General features: G+C 30.1%; 1 protein-coding gene across 1 annotated transcript; it reads right to left on the bottom strand.

Moving 5' to 3' along the window:
• Positions 1-446: 446 nt before the first annotated feature.
• LOC142318042 (uncharacterized) lies at positions 447-19,850 on the bottom strand. Its single transcript, XM_075354570.1, has 3 exons — positions 19,572-19,850; positions 3,703-4,627; positions 447-634 (listed from the first exon to the last, which is right to left on the bottom strand). Exons 1-3 carry the CDS (start codon positions 19,648-19,650, stop codon positions 619-621), a joined length of 1,020 nt encoding a protein of 339 aa, XP_075210685.1. The 5' UTR covers positions 19,651-19,850; the 3' UTR covers positions 447-618.
• Between the last annotated feature and the right edge of the window lie 3,099 nt (positions 19,851-22,949).

The raw sequence follows: 22,949 nt of genomic DNA, 5'->3' as shown, positions 1-22,949 counted from the left end.
TTAGATACTGAACTGGTTGGACCTCTCAGATTGCGGCGGGATTATTGTCCTCCTTATCACATGAACACGGATGACTTATTCTCTGAGTTATTTGCAAGGCTGAGTCCCAGGTTTTATCGCGGGAGATGACTGAAACGCAAAACATCTTCTCTGGGGCTCATAGCTTATAACCAGAAGCCGGAATTAATCAAACCAAATCTGGCCGACCTATGATGCATTTTACTTTTGGTTTCTGCATGAATGAGATTAATTGTAAATTGTAAACCTGAGAGAAAAAATCGTACTAAGTGGTCAGATTTCCAAAAATAACTTTTTTGGTCCAAAAGAAAAAATAAAATTTAATTAATAGCGTTGAAAATATTAGGAATTGGCCGGTTCGAAATGTTTAAAAATCGAAATCTTAAAAACTGAAAATATGTGTAAAAATAAAATACAAGGAGTAAATTAATATTATTTTATTTTGAAACTTTATATTACAAAAAAATAAATAGTATGCACAGATTACGCATTTGTTGAAATGTAAAAAATAACGCACGTAGTAAAAATATATCTCTGCTTTTTAGAATAATAAAATTAATTTATTACTCGTTCAATTTTTTCAATGATATCGCTTTTTACTTATCTTAACCGTAATCTGAAATAAACAAATAATTAATCAAATTTAAATAAAATTGACTATGCCAATTTAATATTAACTCGTAACAAAAATATGGTACTATTTATGAGTACATTACAAATATATAGTCAGTAGAAAAAGTACGTTCCATTTTATTAAACTTGCTGTGGTATAATGATATGGTCTATACCTCTATATAATCGCTAATAACAACGATATTTCAATGGCTAATATAGCCTACTTCATCATCAGAGTTTAAAATTGGCTATCAGATTCTAGAGAGTAATTAACGTTTCTAAATTTTATTACTTCAACAATTACTTCATTGAATAACTATTTAATTAACAACAGCCAACATTAAAGGAATGAAAATTTTTAATATTTTATATATACTAAATACTTAATTAATAGCTAAAAAAACACACTACACTAACCATACTAATAAGGTGTTGGATACCCATATTAAAGATGTTCGAATTTTCCGTAGCACCAGAAAGATTTGTTACTGCCATAGCAACATCTCTAGTCAGTGGTCTATAGTTACCGGAAATCTTAATTTATTAAAGATATCTATTTAATTTGTGTATGGTTTTATATATATAGATATAAAATAAAATTAGAGTTTATCATGGAGAAACATAATCATCTTCATTAAAAAGAGATTTTTTTAATAGAATCCTCTACACTCAGTTTACTTTTTAAATGTTCATCAAATATCTTAAACATAGATATGTTTATTAATGATATCAGCCACCATGCTACATAACAATACGTATTAAATAATACAATACGCAAACATATAAGCTAATTAGGCTTAAAATAAGTGATTAGTTTTAAATATACAGTTTCTATAATTTTATACTTTTGCTTCTGTGTATATTTTGGTTATCTAGGAGGTTGATTCCAAAAAGAATTTTGTTGTCTTTTCTCAATTTTATAAGTATTTAATCTTGTTAGAATAAAGTCATAATGACTTGTGTGATATTCCGCAGGTAAATATTTTTAAACATTTTGACTCAGAAAGTTTAAGAACCTTAAAGTTTGATGCTGTGGCCGTTCCTTGAAGGTGTAAATCATACATCCAAATAAATTTTATGTACCTTTTTTTTTATGTAGTTCGTTCCATGTTATTTCGTTTTATCTTTCCATGCGAGGCACCTATGCACCGAAGTTATAAGCACTGCAAGTGATGGTGCACATCCTCTTACTGGAAAATCAATTTTTCTTTTAGGCTAAAATCGGTACATGTTCTTCACTTTAAAGTAAATTTTACATGAGCAGAATTAGAATGATAGCAAGAAATTTCTGTTCAAAAATGTCATCACTCTCCGTGTAACCGGTAAACCAATATTGAGTAACAGATTACTTTTTACATAAATTCTTGTTACATTTAAACTGATGATATTCTAATTTAAATTTTACCAAAATAAATATTAATGTCGTAAAAATGTTTCGGTTTCTAAGCGAAGATAATTTCAGCTACTTGTGCATGTAATATTGGGTCATGTTACAAATTCAAAACATAGATACTGATAATAAGAGCAACAGCAAGTACGAATGCTTCTTAACAACATTAAAATCAATGAGGTAATATTTTTTGACTAGATTTCAATCATGTATATTCTCATTTTGATATGTATTAAAAAATATAACTGATTTTAAAAGTATCTGTTTCCAATAAGAGAACAATTACTGATACGTTATATCAAAACCTATTTCAACAAATTGTATAAAATTCTGTTTAGGCTACGTAACTTACAGCAAGTTGTTAAAATATGTACATGAGCAAGCATATCGAAGTTGTAATAATAAAATAAAAACAAACGAAATTAGTATGTTATTTTGTGTATGTATATATATTATATATACAGTAAATAAATACATATACATATATTTACTCAATGTTATGTTATGTTACTCATACTAGCTGCAATGGAATATGAATTACTATTTCCGACACCACCTCTTCCAGAATGACTAACTGTTCCTAACATAGCTAGACTTCCAAAGAAACCATGATTATGAAAATATATATACATATATTTACTGTATTTATTGCCAAATTATTTACAAATGGCTCTGGATCGTGTGTACGTGTGGCATAAATAGTGAAGGATTAAGTTAATCAGGGTAAGTCGAGGCACGTCACATTTCCATGCGGAGACGTGACTGTCCCGGTGTGTACGTCGATGATCCCGCAAACGGAGACTGTGCTGTATCTGGGAGTTCACTCGGATCGGCGTTTGACCTGGAAGTGTCACATGATGATGAAGAGGAAACAGCTAAAAGCAAGGTACAAGGAACTTCATTGGCTGCTACGGAGGAACTCAGGCCTCACGTCCAACATGATCTTAATTTACAAGACTATCTTGCACCCAATCTGGACGTACGATGTAGAATTGTGGGGAATGGCTAGTACTAGTAATGTGGAAATTATACAACGATTTCAAAACAAAGTAGCGAGGGTAATTGCCGAAGCTCCGTGGTTCACGCGGAATGATGAGATTCAGGATTATCTGGAGCTCCCATCGGTTCGTGGGATTGCACAACAGTGCAATGTCAAATACCTGCAGAGGCTTGAAAATCATGTAAACCACTTTGCAATTAATCTACTCGATAACAGCAGAGACGTCCGATGGTTGAAACGAGCCCATGTACTCGAGTTAGGGTCTGCGTAACAGTTTGGAACCTAACACCGTCAAGTTTAGTGGTGTCGTATTTCTTGTTACTTCTCTTTCTTTTACTTTTTTATTTATTATTAATGTTTGTTTTGTGGACTATATGGTGCTGAAATTAATGGTTTGTGATTTATGACTGAGCTTGAAATTTCATATTTGACTTTAAATTTGCTTGCAACTGTTTATTGTGTATTATTTATTTTGAGGGTTCCTTAAGGACCTTCTTATCACGTGCTTTTGTCAGGAAACTTACTTATGGCTCCGCAAAAGAGCCGATTGTAATTATAATTGTTATAGAAAAAAAAAATTATTTACAAAATAAAAAATGCAAAAATTGATGTATAAACTATAAATATTATTATTTAAAATACTTTTAGTACTTTAAAATATTTATTTTTTAATACTTGCCCAGAACTGAAAGAACTGCTTCCTGATAAACTTGCTTGAAAATTTCCGAAAGGTGTTGACATACCCATATTAAAGATGTTCGAATTTGCCATAGCACCAGCTAGATTTGCCATTGCCATAGCAGCAGAGAATTTTGGCTGTGATACTTCTAAACCATGAAAACCATATAAGGGAGTCAATGGTCTATAATTACCTGGAAACAGTGGTCTGGGTATCATTATTCCATTTATGTTAGAGTTAGAACTAGAAAATGATTGACTATTTGATATCGACATTCCTGTATTGCCTAAACTTCCGCTGTTACTCATACTGGCTGCACTGGAATATGAATTACTATTTCCGACACCACCTCCTCCAGAATGACTAACTGCTCCAGACATAGCTTGACTTCCAAAGAAACCGTGATTATTACTTTGACTTGAAGACGTAGAAAACGCCTGGCTTCCAGAAGTTGCGTGACCATTTTGACTTACGGATCCAGCAGCAGCCATGCTTGCAGCAGATGCTCCTTGACTTTCACTCTGACTAGAAGATGCAGCAAACGCCTGGCTTCCTGAATTTCCATGATGATTTTGACTTAAAGCTGCAGCTGCAGAATTGCTTGCTGCAAAACCTCCGGGAATTTTACGTTGACTGGGTGATGGAAACAAAGAAGAACTGCTTTCTATTTCTATTTCATTACTTCCTGAGGGTAATTCTGTTTGATGTGACCGTTCAGCTGTTAATTGGCTATCACTTAAATTGTGATTTGATCGATTTATGATCATAACAGGTGACAGTTTTTCAATATTTTCGTCCTCAGGGTTTTCAGTACGGATATCCAGTTTGATATTACTTTCTGGTAATAATTCTATATTTTTCACCTTCATTCTTACATACCGATCATACTCGGGAACTGGAATCTCCAGTATTCTTGTTAATCCATCTGAAAAAAAAATTGCTTTCTTTTAACCATCTAGTAATGCAACACTATGGGTAATGTAGTAACAATTATTTTTATACATATTTTTTTTAACCTAAATATATAAATATTTAATATTTTTATACAAAACCATACAATGACTTTTAAATTATTATACGGTTTCATTTAGCATTCTATTATACTTTCCAAAAAAAATTGCAGATATTTCTCATCAAAATATTTTTTTAAAAATTCTTTTTAACCTAACAAGATATAATTCAAATGATTTGGAATAAAATTTGATTATCAGTGATTGAAGACTGGTGGGAAATTTCTTTTTATATTTACGTTCTCTACGACAGAAATAGAAGTTAGTTAAATAATTATTATTGCATCGTGTTAGGAAGAAGCTTTTCACTTATTACATTATCCAGCTTCGTAAGATAGCACTCGTAAAAATTTCTTACCAGTACAATTTATTATTCTTAAATAGCCTATAACGTTCAAAATATTCAATTATAAATAATAAAATACGATTCCGATTTACTATATACCTTTCAGTAGCAAATAGCCACTAATGCAGAATTAAAAAAACTTTTAACAAGATAATCACAAAATCAACAATTCACTTTATATAAGAACTATTCACTTTTAGTGTTTACAGTAAAATAATTTAAAAAATAAAAATAAAAACCCACTTTAAAAAATCAATAGTACTGTACTAAAATGTTACAAATAATTAATTACATTTTTATTTATTAACTGAAGTAAAAGCATTTACAACAAATAACAATTTTTGGAGTCGGTGCCAGACAACATCCAAGTTAAAATAAAATTACGAAAGGTTAGTATATAAGCCGACCGCTAAAGCGGCTAAACAGTCCTGAAGGGCAGCTATACCAGAAGCGGATGAAGAGCTTCTACACCACCTCTCCTTTAAAACTTACAAGTAGAGTAAAACAAACCAGCAATTGCGACTCCTCCGGAGTAGGGGTCGCATTGCTCCCTCCTTATAATTAGTACCCCGTTGTGGCGTATTCCTGCTAGCCTATTAAGCGTTAGCACCGAAAGGACTTCAGTAGACGGTCTGAAGGGGAATTGCGTCGGGAGGACAGGCTTCATAAGCCTAGCCTTCCGCGGTCGGCCCATAAAATGGGTTCGATAACGCTGGTTTAACAACGGATTGGAATGCAATTAAATCCGTCTTAAATTCACTAAAATAATAATACACAAAACTTGAAAAAATTAGACCCGAGATATAAAATAAAAACCAAGCCTTTTAAAAGACCCTTTTAAAAACCAAGCCCGATTAGAATCATCCAGCAGCAAGGGACTCTGTCCAGGTTCTGCGATAAAGTAGGGAGTAATAAACTCCCGCCAACTTTGCATTCCATTCCATTCCGGCTAAACAGGTTTTCACCATATATAATGGAATGTCAATAGCATCTCACGCTCATACCTCATCTTGAGTTCGCTAAGGTATATATACTTAGTGATAGTATATTAGCTAACCATCTATCAGGTGTTCTTATATCATATTTTTGTATGTAGCATTAGGTTGTTATATTATATTTTTGTAGATCTCGCTTTATTGTATTAAAACTGCTATTACTAATTTTGCATTTTTTGAAGTAGGATTTGTATTATATAGATGATAGGTTTAGTTTTTTTTGTTTAACTTGTGTTGGCTGGCACCAACTTCAAAATAGTAATTTTTTATAAATAATTTTACTTTAATTAATGAATAAAAATATAATTATTTGTAAATTTTTAGTACAGTACTATTATTTTCTGAAGCCAGTTTTTTTTTTAATACTTTTATTTACAGTCGCATCAACAATTAAAGTCATTAGTGACTTATCAGTGTAACGTAACCGTACTAGTAAACGTGTAGTCTTGCAGAAACTCACGCCGCCATTCTTGAGAATTGTGGTTAATTGAAACCGAACCACCAAAGAACACCAGTATCCACGAATTGGTATTCAAATCCGAATAAAAGCAACTACCTTACTTATGATTTTAACCTGAGAATTTCGACTTCGAAATCAGTTGATTTACGAAAACGAGTTTACCAGTGGGTTAAATCGGTTTTTATTTTTATTAATTTAATTATTTTTAATGATATCTAGTACTTATGTATGTACGTGTGTGTGTATATATATATATATATATATATATATATATATATATATATATATATATTCTTGTGTGCGTGTGTATGAAAGTGAACTCCTTCTAAACGGCTGGACTGATTTTGATGAAATTTTGTGTGTGTGTTCAAGGGGATTGGAGAATGATTTAGATTCACAATTTGGTCCACTGTAAAATGTTTTTTTAATTTTTTTTTTTTTTTATAAGTAGTTGTTGAATTTGGAATGTTTTACATTGGATCCGGCAGACTGCACTACCATCGCAGTATCGAATATTCAATAATATTCTATTTTAGTTTGTCCCGACAGTTGGTGCTGCGATCAAATTGAGAAAAATATTTCGTAATTTTGTGTTATTATTGTGTTACAAAAAATTGTGAGAAAACAGTTTTTTAATAAATAAGAGGCTAATAAATCAAATCGAAATGTAAACAAAGGAAAACCAATCAAATCAATGCAGCAAGATGGCCGTTGTCAAACACAACGACCAATCAGAAAGAGCCCGAATGGCCGTTGCCATTGTAAACAAAACCACAACTGATAAAGTAACAAGTAGGCAGCACTACGATCGCGTTTAGAATTGTACGCGTATTGAGAAATATTATATTATTATTTATTGAAATAACGTTTTAAAGTGTAATTAAAAAATATATATTGTGCAAATTTGTAAGGTACAGTATTGAAGTAAAAATGCATTTTTAATTTATTTATGTGTTGTTGATCTTGGGATGGTTAAGGTTCACAATTGGGTCCGGTAGGCAGCGTGTGGGTCCGGTAGGCAAGGCTGCGATCACGTTTTAGAAGTTTTTTTTTTCATTTTTGGTTTATCAGTCAAAGCCGGTAGTTGGTGCTGCGATCGGATTCTAGGATTTTTTTTTTTATTTTGTTGCTTTTTCGCATATCAGTTATCTGCGTCGTATCTTAGTGTTGTTCTTACATTAAAATTCGTATTTAGAGAATAATTTGAATTAAATCCGATAGGTAGTGCTGTTCTGACAATTGGAATTATTTGCATTCTGACTTTTATAAAGTTAAAGGTGAAATTTTTATAAGGTTTCGTAATGTTTTGTAAGTTTCTTAATGTTCAGTATTAATTGTAATGATTTTGCAGCCACAACACTTTTCGTTAAAAAATTATTTTCCACCGAATACTGTGATTAGAGAGTGGTGTGAATTAAATCCTGTTGTTTTGCCATTTGGATTTATTTATATTCTGACTTTTATAAAGTTAAAGTTAAATTATGTTAAATTGCTAATGTTCAGTTTTTTAAGGTTTGATGAAACTTCCATTTGTTGTCATTTAATCTGTATTATATTCAGATATAGCAATAGCGAAGCATTGCCGAGTCTGCTAGAATTGTGCGCTTATTGAGAATATTATATTATATTATTATTTATTGAAACAACGTTGTAAAGTTTAATTAAAAATGTACATTGTGCAAATTTGTAAGGTGCAGTATTGAAGTGAGTATTGTACATGATTTTTCATGAATTTTAATGATGTATACACGTGCATTCAATAACAATCGACTTAACCTACAAATTTAAATTGTCAGTTCTCATTTGATTCTATGCAACTTATGAACGGCTCTTTGAAAATAAAAATTTAAGTTTGTAAAATAAATTATAACATTTATAAAATTAAAATATAACTTACTTATATAACTTATATTACTATATTACTACATACTATATTACTTATAATATAGTTTAAAGTATATTTAAAACATTGAATTTATAATGTTTTAGCTGATTAATTTTATAAAAAGTTTTCTAAAATTATTTTTAATTTACAATTATCTAAAATTTGGTAAAATAGATGGTAAAATAAAGAATGAGAAAAATGATAAAAATTTCGACTAAAATTTTAACTAAGTTGCTTTTTTACAGTGCTTTAATTTTTTTATTAATTGATTAATTAAGCTGTTACATGGTTAAAATTATTAAATTTAAAAAAATTATGTAGGAGGTCCTGTTTTAGTATGGTGTTTAGTGAAAATTAGTAGTAATGTGGATGAAAATTTATAAATTACACTAATTATTAATTTTAACGACGTTTCAATTTTTTAATTCAATTTTCATCGGAAATCTCAATATTTAGTGAAAATAAATATTAACCATATTACACATAATTAATCAATAAACCCATTACAATAATACAACAATCACAAACTGATATCATACTAATAGTCATTTTTATGAAATTTAGAACACATTTCTGCTAATTTTAACTTAATTAAGTTACTTATATTTATGTGTATGCATTTATTACAAAATAATGCCGCGTCAGGACAACGTCTGTCGGGTCCGCTAGTATAAATATAAATTTAATAACGAGATTTTATGTTTTTGAATGAAAGATGGTTTCGTGTCTATTTCACTAGTTACTACAATATTCCATTAATTTTTACATATATTATATTTACATATATTTTACATACATTATATAACTAAAATATGGGTGGGCCTATTAAACGCGCTGCTCCAGATAGGTACGGAGACACCGACTTTTAAAGGAATGTTCCCAAGAAATGAATTATTGTTTAAGGAAAAATAGGAAAGAAATGGCGTGAATATTACCGCAGAGACTTCTCAACAACGAGAATATAGACTCTCGCAAATGAGAAGGTAAAACACTCGATTTTTACTGAATGAAAGTCAAGAGAGTCATGCTCATCGTGTCACTTTAATACAAAAACGTTTGTCAAAAGAAATGTTCTCACCACCTCGGCTTGATATACAAGAAATAAGAGTTACCGGAAGCTGTACTCTTATATTTGATGACGAGATTAGTTGTTTTAGAACGAAAGATGTTGATGGTTGCGTGGGCATTTCACCAGTTTGTAACATTCCAAGCGACAAAGGGATGTGAAGGTATCGAGCGCAGAATGCTCCTCTAATATTAAGCTGGGCTATAACTGTAAACAAACTGCAAGGTACAATTCTTTACAGGGCAGTGATGGACCTCAGCAAGAAAAGTTTTGCCATAGGACAGATTTATCCCTCTCTTAGTCGAATTAAAACTTTACAGGGCATCGCCTTGTCTCATTTGGACCCAAATAAGTTATTAAAGAAACCACACAATGAAAAAGCTTTGACAGTAAACTCCGGGTTACTTAATCTATCAAATTTATAGGTTTCATGTAGTACTCCGGTGGGGAGTACTTTTCATTTGATGCAAAGGCATTTCAAGACCATAGTCCCGGTGGGGAACTTCCTTCTGGGGGTTCTCCACTTGAGGCAAAGCAGAATTAAGACCGAGACCCGGCTTCTGGAAAGTAGGAAAGTAGTCAAGAAAAAAAAAAGAAATGAATGTTTAAGGAAGAAAAATAGAGAAAGAAATGCAATGAATATATCCACAGAGACTATACATATAACAATAAAATAGACCGTTATTAATATCCTAGTCATAGATGGAACAAAGAGCAATACTTTATTGGTGCGAGCTAAGGGGTGTCCAGTCGTTCGGCTTTGTTTTGATATTTTTTTAAGATTATCGTTGGATCTGGTTAAAACTTATACGGGTTAAAATTTATATCCAACGTATACTCTTTCGATTAAAAAAAAACTTATCAAAATCGGTTTACTAACGTTGTAGATATTGCGTGATATACATAAAAGAAAAATACAAATACAATCGAATTGATATTTTCCTCCTCCTTTTTTTAAGTCGGTTAAAAAGAACCAGTTAATACCTTATAAAAAGATAATATCACTTTGACTCCTGTTCATAAATAACTCACCGAACAGCTTCTCGTTCTTAACCACTCTAAAATGGAAAATACTAGTTACGCACTCTTCACTTGTTTGTTACCATACATTCACTCAGAATGCCCTCGCACTCTTGATCGCATTTATTGCAAACCGTATAGGTGTTTAACGAACATTTTTTAAACTATTAAACTGAACTCCACTGATCCTCGGTAGTATTTATACAACCGGGCATAGGACCTGATCTGGAGTAACAATACCAGGCCCGACCTTTTGTTTGTTCAAGAGTAATGACTTCTATCGTTCAAACCTTCTAAGCTTTCTATAGCTTGTTTTAGTATGATTGCTTAACGAAAAGATATAACCTGCTGGATTAAAGCGATAGTTTATACCTATTTTATAAATTGATTGTACCCTTGGTACAATCAATTTATGGAAGGGGTACCCGATTTTCGAGTCCGCTATATTGTAATTACGACGCTATCTTTGTTTTCTTCTTTGGGTTTTTGATGTTTTCTAAAAAATAAGTGAATATCACTACAATAGTAGGGTTAACAACAAAAATGTTAGAAATATATTTTACTTAAAATTCAATGTTTTACGATTTAAGTCCATATTTTCATTTGTAATATTTTCCAAGATACAAGCTTTTTAATTTATGATTCTCATAGTTAGTATATGAACCTGCAATGTTTTGAGGATTTTGTTGAATGTATTCAATACAATTAGTGTTAACCAAAATACCTTCATTATTCATTAATGGTAATAAAAGTATAGATAAGCAGAAAAATATCCACAATTCGGGGGTGGCAGTTGCTTCCGAATATTTAAAAAGAATTTAAACATTTCTGAAAATTTTTTTTTTATTTTTGAAAAAGGTTAAAATAACACAATAAAACTACATATTAATTATTGATATTTTTAAAACAAAAGCAAAATAATAAACTTCAAATGATAGTTTTGGGCTCAAATTATAGTAAATTTAATTCTAAATAAACGTATTACTTCAGTTTTTGAAAATTTAAAACAAGTAAGTTTTAAAAAATGTATCACGCAAAATATTAAAGGTGTAAATGCAGTATTAGGCTGACATTATAATAAATTATATTTTAAGTAAAATATTTTTCACCAGTTTTGTTGTAAACTCTACAATTGAAGAAATATTTGGCGATTTGTGAAGAAAAGTTGAAAAACTGAAGGATAAAATAAAGGTGGCAGAACCGAAAATCGGGTATCCCCCACCCATAACTTGATTGGTATATAAAAGCTGATGGTATATATACTGCTATATACGTGGGTTGCCTGTAAAGTTTTGAGTCTCAACATGAAGATGGCAGTACTCGTCAACAAAAGTTAGGGAATATATTCGCGCACACGTTGAAAGGTACTCACTAAAATTTCAGCCATTTTGGACTCTCAGTGGTTGATTAATAATAGTTTCTGTAATTCATGGTTAGTTTTTTTGTGAAAATGAAAAATACCGCCTATGCAAATTAAAACCGAGTTGGACGCTGTTTACAGGAACTCTGTCCCATCATTTGCCACCGTGAAAAGATGGGTAGCTGAATTTAAACATGGTCGTACCAGCTTGGTTGATGATGAGCGTTCGGGACGGCCAGAAACTGCAACCACAACCGATATCATCGAAGTTCAAGTTGACTAAATGCTACTGGACAACCGACGAATTAAGGTTAGAGATATAGCAGATGCTACTGGCATATCAGAAGAACGTGTTTGTCATATATTATTTGAAGAATCGGATATTCGTAAGTTATCCGACCGTTGGGTGCCGCGTTTGCTCACTTAGGACCAAAAACGCATTCGAATGAACATTTCCAAGACTATGCTGGAGCAGTTTAAGCAAAACGAGTTACAATTTGTGTTGATTCATAACTATATATGAAACGAAACAAATGAGAGGAAACAACAGTCAAAACAGTGGACTGCAAAGGGTAAACCTGCTCCGAAAAAGACGAAGACAGTTCCATCGGGCTGGAAGGTGATGGCGACAGTTTTTTTTGGAATAGTAACAGAATCGTACCTTCAAAATCGATTATCTTCAAAAAGGTAAAACAATAACGGGACAGTATTACGCATCATTACTTAACAAGCTGAAGGCAGAAATCGCAAAAAAGGGACCGTATTTGAAGAAGAATAAAGTGCTTTTCCATCAGGACAATGCGCCTGCTCACACTTCGACGGTCGCCATGGCTAAAATTCATGAATGGCACTTTGAATTGTTTGACCGCTCACCGTATTCACCAAATACGACCCCAAGCGTCTTTTTCTTGTTTCCTAACCTTAAAATTTCGCTTGGAGGAAAGAGATTTTCATCGAGGAGTTTATCGCATACGTAAGCGCCTATTTTGCGGAGAAAGACGCCAGCTAATATTTGGAAGGGTTAACGAAGTTAGTGCTGGAAAAAGTGTATCGATTTGAAGGGGACTTTTTTGAAAAATAGAAGTCTATTTGGCAGAAACAATACGTTTTTCTATATTAGGTTCAAAACCTTTCAGACAACCTAGGTAAAATCTCTCCCAAAATCTGTTGCTTTAATTCAGCAAGTCACGATTCTGATTAATATTTGCCCTAAGCCAAGAACCTTTGTCATTTTTTCTAGATTTTTCTCTCTTACTTTTTTGAAAGCTTCTCTACCAGTTAAATTATGTTTATTAAAATATAACTTTACGATTACTAACAATAATCGGGAAAGCCAATAAAGCCAAATAAATGAGACAGCCAGATAAATCTTTAATTACTACCTACTTATTTGATGTACATAGATTACTTCAGTATCGTTTTCTGATATTTAGGAGCATAAACTGTTTACTTTTATAGAATTTATATAATAGCTACTTGATAAATTTTAAACAATAATGAATTTTTCCTGAAAAATATATTTTATTTTATTATGGATATTACATTTCATTAAAATTAATAGGTTTAAAGGCTTTAACTTTTATATTTAAGTGTATTTAACTAGCGATTAATTTTGTTGTATTGGAAATTTTATGCTAGCATCAACCGTTTCTTTGGTGAGAGGATGTTATTAAATTATGAACATTTCTCAAAAATAAGCTTAATATCGCATTAGTTACATATTCACTTCGAATATAAACTAAACCTCTGATGTATAAGAAACTTTATTAAAGTTGTTTATTTTACTTTATCTTTTCAGATGAAAAAAATTATACTAATTTAAAGATGGACGAAGCAGGAGCGATATAAAATGCCGAATAGCACAAGCGAAACGAGCCTTCAGTAAGAAATATAATTTTTTTACATCAAAAATTAATTTAAATGTCAGGAAAAGATTTTTGAAAGTATATGTTTGGAGTATCGCTCTATATGGAAGTGAAACTTGGACGATCGGAGAATCTGAGAAGAAAAGATTAGAAGCTTTTGAAATGTGGTGCTATAGGAGAATGTTAAAAATCAGATGGGTGGATAAAGTGACAAATGAAGAGGTATTGCGGCAAATAGATGAAGAAAGAAGCATTTGGAAAAATATAGTTAAAAGAAGAGACAGACTTATAGGTCACATACTAAGGCATCCTGGAATAGTCCCTTTAATATTGGAAGGACAGGTAGAAGGAAAAAATTGTGTAGGCAGGCCACGTTTTGAATATGTAAAAGAAATTGTTAGGGATGTAGGATGTAGAGGGTATACCGAAATGAAACGAATAGCACTAGATAGGGAATCTTGGAGAGCTGCATCAAACCAGTCAAATGACTGAAGACAAAAAAAAATGACAATGTTAAGGAATAAATTGAAGAAAAATATTTGATAGATAATAAAATTTATCTTAAGTAAGGAACAAAGAATCAAAAACCTAATTCTACTTATGACTAGAAAAGATGTAATCATGATATTGAAAAGAGAATAACAAGTGGAAAAGTAATGAAGTAGGAATGATGGATGATGTGATCACAGGACGCGGAAAGAGTACGAAACAAAGATTTATGGTTGAAATGACTTAAATAAACTTTTTTGAAATAATTCAGAGATTGTTTTAAAAGTGATTTTATAAAAAAACTATTTATTACGCCTTTATAGCTGTGAGTGACTTGAAAAACATTAAAATTAAGTTTCAAAAGATATTTATTTTAAAGCGAGTAAAATAGAACTTTGAACAATCAATATATTACTTTTATTCAAAAGTATCTCAGTTTTAAAATGATCATAAAATGATTAAAATAAGAATCAATTAATTATTAATCTTTTGAAAATTTTGAAATTCAATATACGATTACTGCAGTTAATTAAAAACTGTTAAGCCTCATATTTAAATCGTCTTTTTAAAGCCATACTATTTCAACAAACATGAATTATCTCAGTCTGTAATTAAATAAACAAAACGTATTTTTATTTACCATATTTAACTTCTAAATAGCGATCAGCAAAATGCTTCTATGGAAAACTTTAAAATTCAAAGAGCTTCAATCGATTCTTTATTGTGAAATTAATCGTTAAAAAACTCTTATGTTAATGAATATCTCAATACCAGGTTTATTATAATATCGACTGATAAATTCAATGATTATCCAGCTTTTTATTGATAATTTATTTCAAAAATTTAATATTTTTAACTTCTCGAAATAGAACAGATAGGGCTATGAAATGACAGTTGAAAATTATACGTAAAATACCCATGGACACGTGTGAAAATTTTCAGAGAAAGTATAAAGATATTAAGATATATTAAAATATATTTATAAATATACATATATATATTAAAACATTTTTAATTATTTACAGTCCTTTTCAAAAATGCAAAAATGAGTATTTGATATTTTTTAAAGACAAAACTAATTTGTGTACTTTATCAAACAACTCGAGCTTAATTACTTTCAACTGTGTAATGTAATTAGATAAATAATTTGTTGTCATTTATAAAAAAAGTAATGTGATCAATAGATTATTTTTATACTTTTTGGCCTATGAGTACATTGGTTATTGTGTTGTCTACGTGATTAATTTTGATGTGATTTTAAATTTTGAAGAGATTTTGATTTTGTACAACAATCCTTCCTTCACAGTTGAGATTTTAACTCTTCACAGTTTGAGATGATAATACAGTAATGTTTCGTTCATTCAGCAACGCATTTATTATTTACTCAGCCACACTCGTTTTAAAATTATTTATTGAAAGAAATGAATTTTTTTTATGTAAAATTTCTTACGCAATTTGTAGAGTATTTGCAAATTAGTGTAACAATAATTTTTATTTTTTAAATTTATTTTGAAAGACAACTATTAAATCATTTAAATAATTACAAATAATTTATTTTTACGAAACATAGCTTCAAAGAATATAAAGTATTTTGAGAAAATATAAATTAATTATTTTATGAATATACTCGTACCTTCCTTCAAAAAGGAGAAAAGAAAGTAATATCAAAAAAATGAGTAAAAATAAACAAAAAAATTGACTTTTTTTCTGTTTTGGGATTTTTTTTTACGATCTTGTATCTTTAATTTAATTCATCTCACATTAAATGTGGACGTAAATTGCATACAACAATTTAATGTGTGCAATACTAACATTGTGTGTAGATATATATATATATATGTGTGTGTGTGTGTGTACTGAGTCTCTGAAAGAAAAACAAAATATTTAATATCTTCTTCTGCATAATGAACCTAGGAAAGTAAATTTAGATTAAAAAGACGTAAAATTATGAAGTTTCTGTATATGTGGCATTAATAAATATATGAATATTTTCAAACAAAATTTTCTGGTTTGATGGGAACATTTTGCTAAAAGAAATAAAGTTGCTTTTACCATTCAGCTGAAAATTATAGAATCGTGCAGCAGAAAAATCAACATATCAGTTAATAACAGTTGTGTTTCAAAATTTTAAATAAACAAGCAGAACTTGGAGAAGAGCAAATGTCCTGGCCAAATTAATGAAAAAAAAAAAACACATAATTTATTCTTATAGTTACACAGTAATAAAATACGAGTTTTTATTGTCATGAATGGGTAAGCAGCACATTTACTCATGCAGTAGTACTTTCCATTAACAAATAAGGTATCTCCTCCAGCATTCTCTTGTTAAATAAAAATACCATAATAAAAAATTAACCAGAGCAGCTTGACAAATAATCCCACTATTTATAAAATAAAAAAATTAAATTAGTAAAACCATCTTATTATTTGAAATCAATAAATACAGCGAATATCAGTAAAGTAAATATGCAAACATTTTATATTTATAAATTAAGCAAAATTTTTTTTAATTTAAAAGACGTTAATCCAAATTGTTTGAAGCATATTATTTTTATGCATTAAACGGATTTGATACAAATTTAAAGTTATTTTTTTTAAATTTTATAATATTTAAAAACTGAATGAATATATAGAATAATATTTTTATTTTATTTTATAAAAAATTGTAGAAAATGTTTTAAATAAATTCATTATTTATTGTAAATGCCACAGATGGATAAGGCGGTTTCTCATACACCAACGTATTGTTATGTAATAAAAATCACTGTCACTTTATGGTTTTAGGGAGTGAATTTAGGATATCATTCTTATTTTAGGAATTAATGATTAATTTTTGTCAATGGTAGCACATTAGTAAATAGAAAGTTGTCGGGCGTATTTAACAGTTTTAAATAATGAGCTGGAATATGTCAAGCAATATATTCAAGTTTGAAATTAGTAAACCTAAATCCAACGTACATACAGATGATTTTACAATTACACAAAACTTTTAAAGTATAACAAACTTCAAGATATGAAATCAAACCGAATGACAGTCGAAAAAGTCTTAACCCACCGGGTTGGTCTAGTGGTTAACGCGTCTTCCCAAATCAGCTGATTTGGAAGTCGAGAGTTACAGTGTTCAAGTCCTAGTAAAGCCAGTTATTTTTACATGGATTTGAATACTACATCGTGGGTACCGGTGTTCTTTGGTGGTTGGGTTTCAATTAACCACACATCTCAGGAATGGTCGAACTGAGAATGTACAAGACTTACACTTCATTTACACTCATACATATCATCCTCATTCATCCTCTGAAGAATTATCTAAACGGTAGTTACCGGAGACTAAACAGGAAAAAGTCGCAAAAGTCTCGAGTTTTACATTTCTATTATGCGTAAAATAGTCGATGATAAACTATTATTCATCATTATCTGTAAGAAAATATTTCTTAAAATGTACTATATTTATGTCAGTAATTGTGTAAATAAGCATAAAATTCCGATTTTCGAGGTCAAAGAAACAAAATTAGATAAGTGTATTTGTTTCAGACTACGAAAGTTTGTGTTTCGTGTGAAGTCAGCTATACTAACTCGATATATTTATACGTCATAATTAAACAAACCGTCTTGACATGGTTTAGTTTTTTTTTTGCTATAAATTTATGAAATTCATGAAGAAAACATTCTCAACTAATCGATAGATTTGTAGGGGAGAGCTTATTTATTTCCACTATGAATCTTGATCTTATGATATCGGATATTTATTCTGAAATAATAAAAAAACATCCTTTATGCTATGAAAATTCGTAATTTATCAGTAATATATTACTTAAAATTAAAACATAATGAAAACTGTCGTTAAGATCAAGCCGGAATTGATCCATTGAAATTATGGATGAAAACAGAATATCGTCAGCTACAAATTGTGCTGACGCAAGATTATAAACTTGTCTTACGACTTTTTATGAAGTAATAAACTTCTAATTTTCTTGGGTTATAAAGTTACCAAACCACTAATTCTTGTAATTGTTGTTCAGAAACACTTATAAATCCTTAACTCGATAAATAAGTATTAAATTTAAAAAAATTCATACATCATTTTACTTGGTTTACAACTATTATATTTATTTTTTGTTATCATGAAACCTTTTCCTTTTTTTTAATATTCGGAAGTAAAAAAAAAGGTCATGTTTAAATGAGATTCTTAATTCCAATCCTGAAAAATAAAGAAATATTACTTTTTTCTTTTGATTCGTTACATGGTGATATGTTTATGCACACAACGTTTGAAATACGAAATAATGTAATCGTAAAATACTAATGAACAAATATTATTTTATTGTATAATTTGATTTCACTTATTTTTTTTTTGTCTTCAGTCATTTGACTGGTTTGATGCAGCTCTCCAACATTCCCTATCTAGTGCTAGTCGTTTCATTTCAGTATACCCTCTACATCCTACATTCCTAACAATTTGTTTTACATATTCCAAACGTGGCCTGCCTACATAATTTTTTCCTTCTACCTTTCCTTCCAATATTAAAGCGACTATTCCAGGATGCCTTAGTATGTGGCCTATAAGTCTGTCTCTTCTTTTAACTATATTTTTCCAAATGCTTCTTTCTTCATCTATTTGCCGCAATACCTCTTCATTTGTCACTTTATCCACCCGTCTGATTTTTAACATTCTCCTATAGCACCGCATTTCAAAAGCTTCTAATCTTTTCTTCTCAGATACTCCGATCGTCTAAGTTTCACATCCATATAAAGCGACATTCCAAACATACACTTTCAAAAATCTTTTTCTGACATTTAAATTAATTTTTGATGTAAACAAATTATATTTCTTACTAAAGGCTCGTTTAGCTTGTGCTATTCGGCATTTTATATCGCTGATTTTATAGGAAGATTTCACTTTAGGCTACAAATTTTAATAATTTACAACAAATAATAATTTCTTACAAATTATTTAATTTACTTAAAAAAGTTGTAATTATTAATGAAATATCGCTTTTAACATTTATTTAAATTTCTTTAAAAACTATACAATAAAATTAAAATATTAGCGTTCCATAGAACTTCCATTATTTTGTAAGCCAGTTAAATTTTACGATTAAAATACGATTATTTTTAAATCAGGATCAATTAGCTAATTTAAAATGTATTAATTTACAGTTGCTTGGTTAGATTAATTAATTGATTTTTCGCTTAGCAGTGAATGATCAATCACTTGATCAACTTAAACCGTATTTTAAGTTGATTATGATTAAAACCTAATCTTAACCGCATCGCTGATTACCCAAACATAGTACTATACTTTTTAGAAATGTTTAATTTAGCTAACGAATTTGTAGAAAAATTATGAGTCTTTTTAAAATTACAATTACTTACCCGACTCAGGAGTTGGTGTAGTAGATGTTGACATGAATGTTAACATTAAAGAAAAAAAAACACTATTTACATACTTCATAGTAGAGTGAAATGATAATTAGTGATGATGATTTTTAAAAAGTGTGATTTGATCAATACAACGAATAGCCGTTATTTAAACGAATTGTTCCCTCTCTGATACACTAATATTTATTTTGTCGTAAGTTAAATGTAATAGAAGCACGATAATAATCAACCTATAATATAACTAATTATCATTAAAAGTAACTTATGGATTCGTTTCCTCATATTTACACGTAGTTACTGTCAACTGAAGGTTGACTTACCTAAATATGTACTACTTTCATTTTTTTTTTCTTAATTGTTATATAATTATTTTTAAACCATGTTAACGACATAATTATTAGATTCTTCCTTTTATAAAAAGTCATGAAAACGCTGGCTTCTTCCCTATATGTTTATTTTTTAAATGAAACTAAAAATATACGTTACAAATAAATTAAGCTAATATAAAGTATTTAAAGTATATTAGAAAAAAACGATTTTACAAATACGCTTTTGGATTTCGGACTTTTTATCATGTTCATTCAAGTTCAATCGTTTTAAGTTGAAGATTATTAATTCGTATTCTGTGTTATTCCCGCTTATGTTTATAAACTACTGAAAATTTTCAGATAGCTGGGTGATATTGAGCTTATCACTTACCTCACATAGTGCGACCTTGACCTGTTTTAATATGTTTAATTGCTTTGTGTAAAAAAAGTTGCCTTTTCCAATAAAGGATTTAACTGTGTACTTTTCCTTATTAAATAAATGTACACGAACTTTTACATTAATTTCCGGTTAATTTTCGTACCAAACTAAACCTTAAATGAGGGGATTCCTTAAAATACTAGTGTTTTTCACACCAAAATCTTCCATAAATCTATATACTGTCCTTTAAGAATGCATTAAGGTTATTTGGAAAGAAATTTTATTCTCATTCTTTTGGTAATCTTTCCCTCGCATGTGGAGGCAATGCTTATTATAAAATGTTTCAGAACAGAAAAGTGTAATTTGTTTCTTTATAAATTCTGTTTTTCTAATTGAGATAAAGCACCCTAGTTACTATTGATACCAACATTGTTTTTAAATAAATAAAGAATTTTGATTATCAACAACCTTAATCGAACAGAGTAAAGGTATCATTTGTAAAATTGAATATTGCATTTATGTTGGTGAGCTTGGACATTGATGTGCAGTAGTGTATTTGGTTAAGTCAAATAAAAGGAATAACCACTTCATCCGCTTGTTATTTCTTGCGTACTTATCTAAACGACTATTTCGAATGATCGTTTAATTCGTCATTACTCTGTATTTTATTTCAGGTCGTCCTCATCTGTTTGGTTTTTGTTTCTAATATAATAAATTTTTACTCCTTTTTGATTTTTTTCCTTTTTTTACTCCTAAAAGATTTAAATGGCAGAAAGGCTCCTGCAATAGACGGAATACCTGCAGAATTACTGTGCAGTGCAGGTGAGGAAGCGATTGATAGATTATACAAACTGGTGTGTAATATTTATGAAAAAGGGGAATTTCCGTCAGACTTCAAAAAAAAGGTTATAGTAATGATACCAAAGAAAGTAGGGGCAGATAAATTTGAAGAATACAGAACAATTAACCAGTCTAATCAGTTTAACCAGTCATGCATCAAAAATCTTAACTAGAATTCTATACAGAAGAATTGAGAGGAGAGTGGAGGAAGTGTTAGGAGAAGACCAATTTGGTTTCAGGAAAAGTAGAGGGACAAGGAAAGCAATTTTAGGCCTCAGACTAATACTAGAAGGCAGATTAAAGAAAAACAAACCAACATACTTGGCGTTTATAGACCTAGAAAAGGCATTCGATAACGTAGACTGGAATAAAATGTTCAGCATTTAAAAAAAAAAAAAAGGGTTCAAATACAGAGATAGAAGAACAATTGCTAACATGTACAGGAACCAAACAGCAACAGTAACAATTTAAGAACATAAGAAAGAAGCCGTAATAAGAAAGAGAGTCCGACAAGGATGTTCCCTATCTCCGTTACTTTTTAATCTTTACATGGAACTAGGAGTTAATGATGTTAAAGAACAATTTAGATTCGGAGTAACAGTACAAGGTGAAAAGATAAAGATGCTACGATTTGCTGATGATATAGTAATTCTAGCCGAGAGTAAAAAGGATTTAGAAGAAACAATGAACGGCATAGATGAAGTCCTACGCAAGAACTATCGCATGAAAATAAATAAAAACAAAACAAATGTAATGAAATGTAGTAGAAATAACAAAGATGTACCACTGAATGTGAAAATAGGTGGAGAAAAGGTTATGGGGGTGGAAGAATTTTGTTATTTGGGAAGTAGAATTACTAAAGATGGACGAAGCAGGAGCGATATAAATTGCCGAACAGCACAAGCTAAACGAGCCTTCAGTAAGAAATATAATTTGTTTACATCAAAAATTAATTTAAATGTCAGGAAAAGATTTTTGAATGTGTATGTTTGGAGTGTCGCTTTATATGGAAGTGAAACTTGGACGATCGGAGTATCTGAGAAGAAAAGATTAGAAGCTTTTGAAATGCGGTGCTATAGGAGAATGTTAAAAATCAGATGGGTGGATAAAGTGACAAATGAAGAGGTATTGCGGCAAATAGATGAAGAAAGAAGCATTTGGAAAAATATAGTTAAAAGAAGAGACAGACTTATAGGCCTTATACTAAGGCATCCTGGAATAGTAGGCAGGCCACGTTTGGAATATGTATAACAAATTGTTAGGGATGTAGGATGTAGAGGGTATAGTGAAATGAAACGACTAGCACTAGATAGGGAATCTTGGAGAGCTGCATCAAACCAGTCAAATGACTGAAGACAAAAAAAAAATAATATTTTATATAGAAATACTTATGAAAATTTTAAAGTAATCTGAATAATAAAAAGTTTTTAAGAAAATGAGATATTCTCTGCAGTAATTTTTGTTTCGTTTTCAAACCTATCAAATTTTCTATGGAAGTTGGTATATTTATATTCAGTTTAGGGATAACAATTATAAAAAATATATTTTAGCCAGAAGAGACAAACATGGAAAGATTGAGGTCAATAAAAATAAGCAAATTAGTGAGGTTATTCAAGCACTTATAGATGAAGCCTTGAAGTTGGTGATAAACAGAAAATTAGAAGCAGTTTTGCCAAAGCACATATTTTATAGATTTTTAATTGTTTAAGAGCTTTCAATGAAATGTAAAGACATTATTAGTCACTGAAATTATTATAAACATCTTTAATGAACATAAAAAATTTTGTTTTAATCGAAAAGTAAGATAAATGGTAGAATTCAATAAATGTAATACTTAAACAAAAA

Source organism: Lycorma delicatula, chromosome 1, assembly GCF_047948215.1.
Source record: "Lycorma delicatula isolate Av1 chromosome 1, ASM4794821v1, whole genome shotgun sequence".
In the NCBI taxonomy this organism is placed as follows: Eukaryota; Metazoa; Arthropoda; class Insecta; order Hemiptera; family Fulgoridae; genus Lycorma; species Lycorma delicatula.
The sequence above is the reverse complement of the archived record's forward strand: the minus strand, read 5'-3'. Positions and strand labels throughout refer to the sequence as shown.